The sequence below is a fragment of the Protopterus annectens genome, chromosome 8.part0, assembly GCF_019279795.1.
Source record: "Protopterus annectens isolate FY-2018-M chromosome 8.part0, PAN1.0, whole genome shotgun sequence".
Classification (NCBI taxonomy): Eukaryota; Metazoa; Chordata; order Ceratodontiformes; family Protopteridae; genus Protopterus; species Protopterus annectens.
The window spans coordinates 1517230387-1517244551 of record NC_056741.1 but is presented as its reverse complement, the minus strand read 5'-3'; the positions used below and the strand labels follow the sequence as shown (position 1 = coordinate 1517244551).

The following is a 14165-nucleotide window of genomic DNA, read 5'->3' as shown; positions in this document are numbered from 1 at the left end:
GGAGAATAATATGCTGATAAATACATCAAAAACTAAGCATATGAGATTTGAGATACTTAAGCTGAAAGGTGAATATTTAATGCAGCACACAGTGATTGAAACTGTGGATTCATTTAACAACTTCAGTATATGGGTAGATCCAGCTTTGAGTTTTTCTAATCATATCAACCAATTGGTTAATGATAGTTATAAACTATATGCTGTATAAAAAGATTTATAAAGTCTAGAAAATCATAAATGATTAAGTCATTGTTTGTTAATCACATTAGACCCAAACTTGAGTATGGAATAACAATTTGGAAACCTTATAAGAAAACAAGCATGAGTAAACCAGAAAGAGTATCCATGGGTGTGAAATTTTAAGTCATTATGAAAGATTAAAATATCTGAACTTGTACAATGTATTTTATATTTATTTAAGATGAAATCTTATTCAGGTATATAGGGCATTTAGAGACAACTATCTCTGGGAATGTTTGGCTTTATCAAAAAGTGGCATAGAATCATCAGACAACCTATGTAGAAGATTCTATAGGAATTAGAAGTGTACTAACTGGTTCTTGGAGAGAGCAACTGATGCATGGAACAGACTACCAAACTACATTAAAGCAAGTACTAGTTTATATACTTTAAATACAGCCGGGACACCTATTATGGGAACAACTGTTTTGATATATTGGCAGGCTAGAAGGGCATTAATGCCCGTGCTTAAAATATCTGTATACATGTATGTAAGACATTTGCATCTCTGTGGGTATCATCCTAATGACCATCATCCAGTCGATCCTAGGATTATCACTACCTTGATAATCAAATCCTTCTTATAACTTCATCTGTATCTTTCACACATTTTCCAAATTACAAATTAGCCAAGCACATCAATCTATATTGAATTAAGATTTACAAGCAATCCAAATTTCAATATATCAAACCTGAAAGCATTGAAAGTAAAGGAGACCTTCAAAATGATTAAAGGGAAGAAAATCTACTAATTAATATAAATTCTCAAATGAGATGAATAGCATTCATATTAACAAATATACCATTGATCCTTACACAGAAGAAAACAATCAACTGCCAATATGCAGTTTTGTCTTTCCTTTGTATTGCAGGCAGAATTTGCCTACCACTAAATCATGACCATACCTATTTCTTCTTTTCTTCAAATTGCAGACAGAATTTTTCTAAGACTGTGTTATAACTATAACTTTCTGTTCTGCTATTCACATATCAAAAGATGTACTAAATATATTCACAAATTCTGAAAATACAAATTTCACTCTGACTCATTGAGAGTTTATACTAATACCTCCTCACCTTTGCCCCTTTGCTTCAGATATTCACTGCTTCTGCTATTAAACTAACATACTCTGTCCTTTGTTCTATCATTTATTTATTTATTTTTTCTTGTTGTTGTTAAAACTATGCCTACCACTTTGTAGACTCACAATTTCACTGTTAGAATCAGTCACTTCAGTTGTCACTACTCAGGAGTACTTTACAAAGGTATATAAATATGTCTGCTCAAGAGGCTGTCCCTGTTACTTTAGTGGGTTACTATAACTGTTTACTCCCAATTAAGAAATTCTTTATTTAATTTGCTTTCCTTTCTCATGACAGTTGTATAACTAACGCTAATCAGATATCAGAGTGCACAGTGTAAGCTCAAATCATTTCACTTACACTTCATTCCTCTCATTTGCATGTTAGTCATTTTTGTGCAGCCGTGTCACACTTAATTGCACTCAAATTATATAGCATAGAGTCTATTGATTTTGTCTTTTGTATGGAGATTTTGTTTTCAGGTCTCCACTAAAAATAAGCCTCGATGAAGACATGAAGAAAAAATAAAAATGACTAAACCCAAGCCCCACTTACACAATAAGTTAAACCTAATGCACATCCCAGTAAGGATTACTTAAATGACAGATAGGTTATGCAAATTTACTTTTGGTATGGCATTTTAAGGTATGAAAACAGTAAGACAACTTTTAATTAGTTTAACTGCACTCATAGATATCAGATCCTTCAAATCACTGCCTGAAAGACTCACTTTACTTTACTAGACATATGAAAAATATTATAGCAGCTTTATAGTTTGTGTACATCTCTTTACCACAACACTTCATCTATGAATGAGTCCCAGTTAGCAATAACTACTTAGCAAAGCTCAGTACATAAGAGATATCTGACCAATCGGAATTCAACTAGTGCCTTCTCAAAGGGCATACTTAATTTGATTTGCCTTTCTATTGTAGATGGACTGAGGGCTATAAGTCTGAATGTAAACACTGCATCAAGTATGACCAGTCCTACATCTTCAATATGCAACCACTCTAGAAGATCCAATGCATGCAGTATGATGTGATGGCTTACACTTGACAGACATTTGCAGATTAGCCACTTAACTGATTCAACCTAAAGTGCCTCCAATGCAGCTGGCAGTTTTGAGGAGGGTCAATTTGATGTCTAGCTGACTGGATCACCTTTCTTTTTCCTATTTTTTTGCTTCAGTGGAGCACAAATGTAAAAAAAATGTTGCTGGATAGTACCAATATTTTTGTCATTGCACTAACATTGCAGTCTAAATAGGATAACAGACCAATTGAAAGTAAGGTCAAGAACTCAATAATATTGGTCATCTCTGAAATATGACTACAGGTCCCTTTACCTCTTCAACATGTTCCTGAGGTTCAATATACAACTTTGTCATAAAAAATAAACCCTATGCTATGACAGGTGGAGGAGTACATCTCTGCAGAAAAAGATAACATGATGCCACTAACCAAAGTACTGATTAGATATTATCACTGATTAGATAACATCACAACTGGCAGTCAAAATAAATTATTCAAAGAAACAAGCTGTATACCTACACCATAAAGTCCTCCCAGTCTGCAATAACTTCTTAACATGCTTCAGCCTTACTTATTCCTAACTAAGTTTATATAGATATGCACGGCCAGCTTCAGTGGTGCAGGTGGTACACTGATGGCCTTGTAACAGACTGTCCAGGTACCTGGTAGAGTGTTGTACCTAGCAGAGCCACTGCTCAGAGGAATACTGATTGCTTAGGGTCATTATGCTCTTTCTCTGGTGTCAGCAGCAACTTCAGAGGTGAAATAAGTTAGGGGACTGTAGAAGCACAGTGGGCATAAATAGCATGTGCTGTGACTTGTCTGTGTGTGTGTGTGTGGTGTGTGTGTGTGTGTGTGTTTTCTGCTAAACCTCTAAGATATGTTAGTGATGAGGTGAGTGATAAAATATGAAACTGTATGAATAATGATCCCTTTTAACTGATGGGTTCTGTACTCTTCACAAGAGTGGCATACTTTTGAGAAGTTCTGGTCAGCTGTGGTTTCTGTCAATTCTGCTGTCAATCATTAAACATCTAATTATGCACCTGTATCAAAGTATGCTTTAATCACCCAGACTTTGTCAAACTGTTCTGTAATTATTGGGGTCTATATTAGAATATTGAAGTTTCAAAACTTTGAATGTTCTAATATCGACCCTTATTGAGTGAATGCTTGCAACATCGAACATGCAGAACAGCAAATTTTTTCCTATGGAAAAAAATTGCTGTTCCAAAACACATACACACAACACAAGCACACCAAACAAACAGCAATCCACACACACACACACACCTAAAATCTTACATCTAACCCTACACTAAACTGTACATACACCACTAATTATCCATTTACCTTAACCCAAACCCTAACCCTAAGGTCCGTCACTATCGCACACTCACCTCACCCGTACCCTAACTCACCTACCCTGCCCTAACCCTCACGTCCACGCAATCACACACTTACCTGACCCGCGCCCTAATCCTAACTCACCTAACCCACCCTAACCCTCATGTCCACACTATCGCACACATACCTAACCCACGCCCTAACCCTAACTCACCTAACCCATGCCGAGTTGTACACTTACCTGAACCCGACCCGTAACTTTAAACAACAGCACTGAAAATAGCGAAATGATAGAAACGGACAACCAAATTCTTTCCCTAGGAAAAAATTTGGTTTTCTGTAGCTTCGCTATTTTCAGCATTCGCTAAATAGGGGTCGATATTAGAACATTAGAAGTTTTGAAACTTTGATGTTCTAATATAGACCCAATCATTGTACCAATCTGTCTCTGATATACTAATTATATCATCAAACCATTTTTAGCATACTCTGATAACAGGATCTGAAAAGGGAGTCAACTGTCCAGGGTATTTTAGATAATGCAGAGTAATGTTTTGTCAGAGGAGTGAGGTTTGAGAGAAGGCGGGAGCTGAACAATTTATGTAATGTTGGATTTATGACAGTTATACAAAAGAATACATTACTTATATAATGTTTGTAACTGGGAATATGCTAATGTTTTGTTTTCTTTTATATAAATGTACGTTTGCCTATGTCATACGTAGTAATTCATTAAAGGTGTTAAGAAAAGCTATCAACATATGTGTTGTATGGTGAATGCAGTGTCCTGTGTTGTCAGTTTTTTTTCCAATGGCCTTGAAACACGATCAGAGAGAGATATGCATTAACACACTAATCTCCTATGTCTGTGAATCAAAAAGTCAGTTGTGGTGTCCCCTTTCGATACAGGCTGTGCCTTCAGTGGAGAAGTAACTCAATTTACAAAGCTCAGGATATGTCCTGAAGAGCAGCTGTTCCAATTGTAGGCTGAGCATCAACATCTTCATTGTGTGACTTGCAGCACTTATACTGTGTTGTCCCTAATGGGCACGTGTCTCGATACACAGGTGGCAGTTCCTCTATCAAAACTGGCAACAAAATCCTGCTGTTATGTAGTCTGCAGATTAACACTGCCAGTGAAGAAGCAAAGTCCTTCCCTTTACCACTGCCCTCTGGTCTGTCATCAAATCCAGGTGAATGTCGCAACAGTTTGTACTATAACTCTGTGGCAATTGTCTGACAGCTATGTCACTTTCAAGTAATCCTACCACTGTTTAGAATGATATAATTTGTCACAGACATGTGCTTTAAATATTGATGATTCTTTATTGTATACACCAACTTAGTTCTACTTAGCTTTTTATAATCTTTTAGCGCTGCTTGCCTATAATTGTGGCATTTACATGGACAGATGAAGAAACCTGCATTCCATCCCACACAATTTTCAACACCCACAGCTTACTTCCTGAAGTATGGAAGTGTTTCCCTGCTTCATATACAGCGATTTGTCAGGTCAGTCAGGAGGTACCTTCTCTTTTATAAATTTCTAAAGCCACCACTAATTATGGGCTATCTGATAACTTACTCTCAGTTTGAATCTCTGTTGCTGTTAGTATCTTCCATGATTATTTTTCCTTTTAGATTTTCACTTCTCAAAAATCACTATTTTACATTAAATTTCAACTGACAAATCATTTAATCTTCTTCCGGTCTTAAAAAAAACTTATTGACTTAATTCGCCCCAAATGCACATCAGCCTTTCTACATTTTGTCAGTTTCAGAAAGACCAACTTTCCATTCCAATATCTCAACAATATTGTACAATTCTCTTCCAATACTGAGCTTTGAGGTAGTGCACTAACACCTTTCCGAAGTACTCTCAGTGGTCTCCAGTTAGGATTACATTTTATATTTCAAGCCAACTTGTACCCAGTGTCAGTGCATAAATAATTGTTAGCAAGGAGCTGACTGAAATGCCCACTTGAGCTATCTACACTTGTTTCCAGGACAGGTGCGCCAAAGGGTTACATTTCCTACTTAAACATGAATGTGGTAAAATTACACATCCATGCTATGCATACTGGGAAAATCATGTGACCAATGGCACCAGGCTCAAAGTAACTAGTAATATACAACACCTAGATTGAGATAATGTACTCAAGCAAAAAATACAGTTCTCTGTTTGTCATTTATAAAGAATATGAATGTTTTCTATAGTCAGTGTACATCCTGGATATTATAGTTTTGAACATTAATATTTATAACAAAAAGAAGAATGCAATACAAATGCTTTACTTACACTCATGACCCTTACAGAGCCCTTTTCAAAATAGTGTACTGGAACTTGTGTTTCATTTGCATGCGGATAGCCAAAGCCAGCCAGATGGACAATATCACAGAAGTGCAATGCCACAGTAACAGCCAGCAGTCCAGTTGTTGGATAGGTACCCTAGTTAAAATGGAAAAACATACCCCAAGAAGGAGGGGTGGTTAATGGAATGTAACTCACATTATAAAGCAGTGAAAAAGCATTGCAATTGATACAGTATGTGTTAGTAAATGTGCAAAATGTTTTTTATTGCAATAAAGTCAAAGTACTCTCTCTGTATAGCACAGAAATCAGGAGTTAAGCCTTTGATAACACAGCAGTTCTCTCTTATCTCTGCTGTACCGACCATGTAACACTGTAATTACTTTAGTCAAAAGATACATTAATTATTGGATAAAGGACATTGGCAGGGGTTCAGAAACAGCACGGTACACTATGTGAAATTGCAGTGTATAGATTGGAGCCGATTCAGAGACAAATGTGGCACAATGAACATACCAAGGAAAATAAGGTCGTCAGCATCATGTGCAAATGAATGACCATATAATCACATGCAAATCAGTGACATCATAGAAATGAAAACAATTGTCAAGGCAAAAGAGGGCAAACAACATGATAGATTCTTCCTATCAATCCCTTCCATATAACCTTCCCTCTGCTCTTCTTAAATATAGAGTTGCCACCTTTTCAAATACCCAAAATGGGAAATTTTTGTAGAAATGTGAGATACTGTAGGACAATCCATACCCATGAAAGGTGTGAAGGACAGAACTTTACTTTTTGCAAGAAATAAAATTTGCTCCTGTAACATTTGAGTTGCTTATGCTGTTTTATATAACATTTAGGTATTTCAGATACAAAACAGCTGTTTCATGTGACTATTATAAAAGTAAGTAAATATTTTTTGTCCTAAAATTTCAGGACATCTCCTATTTTTTATTTTTTTCTACAGGACACCTCTGTTCGAAAACAGACTGTGCTATGCAAAGAAGGATAAGTGGCAAATGAAAAAAGAACCAGTCATGTGAAAAAAAGCACCATTCCTCCCTCATTCCACACCTTTCTTCCCTTCCCTTACTTTTGTTTTTTGCTTATCTGCTTTTTCTTCCATTTTCCTATACTATCCACCAATTTCCTTCCCGTTTATATTACAAACGTGGTTGGTATTTTGCTGTCCAATCCTTGTTGGGGTAATCTGTTGTACCTGCTTTGCAAGGGGGATGTACATTTTATTTATTTATAAATATTTATTTATCGTTGTTGACCGGGAAAGTCCAACTGGGTTCGATAGCCTTTTTCAGGGGAGGCCCATGGACAAAAGCTCCAATATTGACATGCATAGGGAATATACAGTATATTTTCAATGTTCATATTATATATAATAATTTCATTTTGGTTACATGTACATTTTTGCATACATAATTAGGTGTAACAGATGATTAATGCTAAGCTTGTATCATACAATTTGTGACTATAGGAAGAGGAGAAAAATAACAGGTTACCTGTGCATTTGTATAAGGTTGTAGCAGGCAGAAATAAAAATAAAATGAGAGGAGACAAAGATGGACATTTGGGATGAAATTAGTAAGGAGTGATATGATGTGGAAGAACACGGTTAAGTAGAATTAGGTAGTTAAGAAATATAATCAGTTAAATGTTTGCAGTAGTGGATAGAAGGGAAAGTGTAATAGTTGCCATATAGGAATTTAGCACAGAGAAGCTATAATTTTGTCAGAGGTACTGCAGCTTGTATTTTCTTCAGGACTGAAAATTATCCAGATGTAAAACAAGAGCAGACCCAAGTGCCTTGCAGATACTGTTTTAGCAGACTTTTGAAGCATTTGCTGTTTTCCTTCTGCTTTAGCTCTAGTGGGATGGAGTTCCACAGTTTTGAGATGCAGTGAGAATAGAGTGAGTTTCCAGCAGGGTTTTTTGTGTTAGTTACAGTTGAGAGATTTGCTATTGAAGCATGGTGTTCTGTTGTTGCTGTACAGTATAATATACTTATTAGAGAGGGGCAACTATCTGGCTTGTAGATAAGTGTGTGAGCAGTAGTAAGTTAAGGGTAGGACAGCAGATCTGGGCATTCTAGCCAATTTAGACCTTTAAGGCTGCGCAGTGGTGGGTTTTATGAGATGAATATGGGGAGAATCTTGTTATTTTATTGTAGCATGGGTCAAGTTTGGACTTGAGGGTATTGTTGAGATTGCGGTGGTGGTGCTGGGGTAGCGTTGTCGCCTCACAGTAAGACGTTGTCCTGTTCGATTCTCAGCAAGAGCATCTTCTGTGTGGAGACATGCGTGAATGGGCGTACCTTTGTTGAAGGTTGTGCGTCAGGGCTGGCAACTCGGCATGTAAAAATCTACTGCCAATCATTAGCAGACCGGAGTTCTGCTGTGACGACCCCTAACTGGTTAAAGCCGAAAGACACAACAAGTGAAGAAAGGTGATGCATACAATACAGCTGAGAGTAGGTAGGTTACTTCTATGGATTTTCTTGTGGATACTGTAAGATATTGATTTGCTCTATGTAGGGAGTCTATTTTTTTCTGTGTATTGTTGATATTTGGAGAATATGTTGTTCATATTTGAGTTTGTCATCTAGGAGTACTCCAAATAATTTGGCTTCTGGCATGGTTTCAGTTTTTGCACTGTCAGATGAGACAATACGGAAATTGTGTTTTTGATTATTAAACTGTTTTGGTAAAAAAAAAAAACATTAAGTTTAGTCTTTATATTTAGGAGTGGATCTGCAGTTCCTACCCAGTTTTCAACAGATGAGAAAGACTCTTGTGTGATTTCCTGGAGGATTTGTAGTGTTGAGGCAGAGCAGATGAGGGTTGGTTGCATCATCTGCGTACTGAGCTGGTTCTACCTCACATAAACGAAACACCACAACACCGACAACGCAATCACCGAAACCACATAACCGACAGTACAAAAACACGACATTCCACATGCCCGACAACGAAATAACCGACGGTACACAAACACGAAACCTCATACACTTCACACACCACAATCAACAAACAAAACACATTCCCCATCCAAAAACCACATACACAACACAAGCACACCAAAATCCCTACAAACCCACACTAAACTACACATACACAACTACCTACAACCCTGACCCAAACCCTAACCCTAAGGTCCGTCACTACCGCACACTTACCTGACCCGCTCCCTAACCCTAACTCACTTATCCCGCCCCTAACCCAAACACAATCACTACCGCACACTTACCTGACCCGCTCCCTAACCCTAACTCACTTATCCCGCCCTAACCCAAACACAATCACTACCGCACACTTACCTGACGCGCTCCCTAACCCTAACTCACTTAACCCACCCCTATCCACACTTACCTTACTCACACCCTAACGTCCGTCACTACCGCATACTTACACAGCCTTTTCCCATTTCGGCATCCTCGGCATCGGTGCTTTCATCCGTCGGGTCGGTCTTCTGCTTGTCGATCTTCTAGGTCCCGTCGCGTCGGTCTTCTGCGCTGTCGATCTTCTGGGGCTCGCGATTTCCGTGTCGATGTTCCGGCGTGTCGTTGAAGTGAGGTAGAACCACTGAGCTATATTTGCTGTTTGTGGCAGTATAGAATTAGTTTATAAATATATTAAATAGAAGTGGGACCAGTATTGATCCTTGTGGGACTGCAGTTGTGACAGGAAGGAAAGAGAAGAATTTATGTTTCCATTTTACTGACTGCTGTCTCTTTGTGAAATAGCTTTAAAACTAGCTGATAGATGATATTGTTAGACCTATAAAGGAGATTTCACTGAAAGAGTTTTGATAAGAAACTGGGCAAAAGGCCTTGACAGATACAAGAAGAGTGCTGATACTAGATTGGTAAAGCTAATAGGAGCAGTAATTGTGCAATGACTGGGGTGGAAGCCATGTTAGGTCATGGTGTAAAGATTATTTTTGTTAAGAAATTTGAGGAGCTAAGGGTGTTTACATTATTCTAACCATATTGATAGTACTTAGTATAGCTTTGGGTCTACAGCTGGATAGGGCATTTGAATTTCTGTGTTTGTGGACTGGAATTATGAAAGGTTTCTTCTAGATGGCTGGGACATGGTTTTCTGTTATGGATTGGTTAATTATATAGAAACAGGGAAGGCTAGAGCTTCAGAAACCTAGTTTTAGATTGTCTGCTGCTACGTTGTTGGTTTCAGTTTTGTAGGTATTTTTATGGCACAAGGTTAGACTGGTTGGAAAGAAAAGGATATAGAACTGTTATTAGATGAGGCTGGGGTAGTGAAGGAGATGAGAGAGCTTTGTTTATTAAGAGAGAATATTGAGTTTATAAAGTTGGAGTTGAATTAGGTGGCTATATTCTCTGGTTTGTTACTGGCTGTTGGTACTGAAGAATTTGTTTGGCCAGAGCATAGTAGTTTGTTTATGGAAGACCAAAATAGCTTGGGATCGTTTTTGTGTGTTGACTGAAGGTTGATGAAGTAGGATTTGTTGTTGTTTTTCCAAGATTTCTTAAATATCTGAAGTGTTGGTAGTTGGATTGGGCTTTGTTTTGGGATCACATTTGTCATGCATTGTCTCTTTGTTGACCAGGCTGCAGAGTTTGACCTGACTCCTTTAGTTCAGAGTGGTGTGTGACTATTGAGGATGTTTAGAAAAATATTATTTAAATGGATTACAGCATCAATTAGTGGCATGATCTTAAGGATATTCCAGTGGTACAGCTTGATTGTGGAGATAATGTCACTAGAATTAAAGTATTTTATATTTCACACCTGTTTGCAGGCTACTTGTTTGCATATGTTGGGATGGTTTCTGACAGCATAAGTTACGAGATGGTCAGTGATACTGTTAGCAAGTCAGCCAGAGGAATTTATGTTATTTGGTTTGTTTGTAAGATTCCAGTCTATGATAGATTCCTTGCTCATGTATTTATCCTGGTAACCAGATAGATTCATTGATGAGGTGTTTGTGTATTTAGGTTCCCAGTTTAGGTTAAGCCATCCATTATAATGGTTTTGGGGTATATAATCCAGCAGCGGCCCTAGGTCAACTGGTGCCCTAGGAAAAAGGGCTCCACGGTGCCCCCACCACCACACTACCTGTTGCCTCCATCCTGGTCTACCTACACCAAATAAATACTGGAAAAGTGCCCCTGCTAGACTGGCACCCTAGGCCACTGCCTAGTTGGCCTATGCCTAAGGCCGGCTATGGGTATATTGTTATATAACCAGTGAAAAGTTGTTCTGCTGTGTTACTCTTTTGTCCTGGTGGGATGTAAAACCCAGTAATACAGATAGCTTTTCTGTTGTTAAGTATGCTATGGGGTATTCTGCATTGTTAAATGTGGGTAGAAAGTATAGGCAAAGGTTAAGTTCTAGGGAGTTTTTGTATATAATTGCTAATTCTCAGGTTCATTTGTTTGTTCTGTCAAGGCCGAAAATCTTATAACCTGGAGGTAGCATTTCATTGTCTTTTACTTGAGATTTTAGCCAGGTTTTTGTGACTACAGCTATATTAGGGTTGTAAAATGTTAGGCATGCTTGGAATTTTTGGACTTTATTTCAAATGCTTCTGAGATTAATATTAACTAGTATCGTGTTAGATTTCTTTGTAGTTAGAGGTCTTGAGCTTAGGGAGGGTATTGATTTACAGTTACAGTTTGCGATATAGTAGTATGGCCTGGGTTTGGATGGATGTCTCCACTGAGTTTTAGATTAGTGATTGAGTGATAGAGATGGAACTAACATTTATTTGGATTTATTTATAAGGAGGTGGTGTATTATTTTCAGGTTAAATGTTACAAATGTAAATGTAAACAAATGTTAAATAAATAAAACATAATGAGTAAATAAAAAGGTTAGTTTTTGCATATTTGTAGCTAAAGAGTTTATAGGGATTTGGCAGGTGTATTTGTGATGAAATGAAAAAGCAGTCTGCTGTTGTGAGTGGTGTATAGGAGTGTGGGTTGGTGGGTGATCTGCTCTTTGGATACATGCAAGTTTGATAGTCATGTGTGTCAGGGTGGTGAGTAGTTGACAGATTATGTGTAGGAATATCAGAGTTGTGTGGTGTATTGTGTATAGTTTTTGTTGTAGGTTTTAAAGAGATACCAGTTAGATGTGAGTGACTGATGGGTGTACGTATCTAGAAGTTGTATTTTTGTTTTCTTCAGAGAAAGATATAGAAGGTAATAAAATCTAATGTTAAATATTTTGTATTCTTTAGGTTGTTCTTATCGGACTGATTTCAGGGTTTCTGCTTGCTATGTTTCTACAGACTGGCTTAGTTTCATGGAGACATAGACCGAAATGCAGTATATGTCTTGAGGGTGACAAAGGGGAATAGTTGTAGGTGGAGCTGCTCAACTGAAGACAGGGCAACCTATTACTAGATATAGCAGAAATAGTGCATTTAATGTACTGCTTAGCAGTAAGGTAAGGCCAGCTGGGTGTGGGAGAAAACTGGCTCTACTGGCATATCTAATAGCAGATTGACAGACATAAGCCAGTATTTTCTTGCTCTGTTAATGTTTACTCTTTGTTTAAACATTTCCAAGAGGCATAATAATGAAACAAAAAATGCAGAAGCAATGTCCCAGCTGAGTGAGTAATGCCTTCCCTTGGAGGGGTGCAGACTAGAATTAGTAGCTTACTCACTTACTCCATCAGACAGAGAAATTACCCTTTGCACCTAAATATTTTAAATAAACCCTGGTCTCTCAAGGTAGGTTGGAATCTCAGTTTAAATGATATCTCAGTTTTGAATAAAATCTTAGAGAACAGTCTCCTTTGTAGAACCTTGTAGAAGTTATAAATTTCAGTTTTAGTTTAAATTCCAGTGCTGGTACCCGATCTTCCTAGTCAAAATTATGAAGCTGTTCTGGATGAAATTCCAATGAAAGAAACCTCAGTTTTTGTTATCAGTTTAAAAAAGTTCTCAGTCGTTCATAAAATGTAGAATTAGGTAATAAAAAAGACAAAACTCTCAGTTGTTCATTTTAAGGGTGTAATAATCAGGATAGACAAATCTTGTCTGAGAAGTGGCTGGGAAAAATATTCAGACCCATGACAGTAATGGGGGGGGTGGTTAGTTCTCCTGTGTTGAGCAATAGATTCCTGAGGGCTCTAGATGTATACTCTATGGAGTTGGATAGTGAATGATAAGATTTTAAGCAGGTAATACTATTATGATGGATGATATAGGGTGGTTGAATGTGTGGAAATGGTTCTGATATGTAGCTGTGTCTTTAATAGGTTCATAGATTTTTATAGGATCATAGAGTAGTACTAGGCTAAGTGCTCTTGTGGGCCATTTTAAGCCTAGCCAATTGTCCCATGTGAGAATCAAACCCTGCATCTTATGTCTGTAAGATAAACACCTTAACCATTATGCCAACCTCCCACCCAGATATATGATGCCATTAAAAAGTGGGAGGAGTGCAGTGTGATTAAATGTGTGGCTCTGGGGTGTATCTAGGGAATTGAGAGTGGAGGGGAGTAAAGCAAGCCACACCTCCCACTAATCAGCGAGACAATCAGTCTGGGCCAAACCCAGCGGTTCTGTACACCCAGCCCAACAAAGGTAAACAAACAGCCTGAGATAGAGTTTTGCTATGGCTATTGAAAGACATAAACTAAAAATGAAGGTACACCACTGCAAACTAAGGCAAAACCCCACAGAATGGGGAACAGTACACCTGCACTGATTTGCCACTGGATGCTTAAACATGAAAGCAGCCCACACAGAGGGAGATTACATCAGTAAAAACACAGGTAAGCAATTTATGCCCTCGGTGTATGCAGTCTTGGCTGGGGCAATATTCTTAATACTCAAGCTCTGTGAAATAGGAAACAAAAACAGCTGCTACAAATACCTAAAGTATTTAGAGCAGTAATTAGGCAGACAGGAATAAATTACAAATGCCTCTTAATGTTGGTGTGTAACTTTTCCTTCAATGATGAGAGCTTGTCAGACATTCAAGCAAGTTTTCTCCTGCACTTGAAATCCTCCTGCAATAGTATGCATGGCACCTAATACAAGAATAGCAAAAGTTTTAAAATGTTATTATGCTGACCTAATAATGAATCTCTGCTCCCAAACTGTCTAATGAAGAGAAAAAAGACCAGGAAATTAAA

At 37.8% G+C, this 14165-nt stretch overlaps 1 protein-coding gene across 1 annotated transcript in view; it reads right to left on the bottom strand.

Annotated features, from left to right (window-relative positions):
• Positions 1–14165, bottom strand: part of LOC122808508 (CMP-N-acetylneuraminate-beta-galactosamide-alpha-2,3-sialyltransferase 4-like) — a 154287-nt gene that overhangs the window by 22566 nt on the left and 117556 nt on the right. The window contains exon 6 of the mRNA XM_044079465.1: positions 6004–6153. Within this exon, the coding sequence (XP_043935400.1) occupies positions 6004–6153 (150 nt within the window). The remainder of the gene's footprint in view (positions 1–6003; positions 6154–14165) is intronic.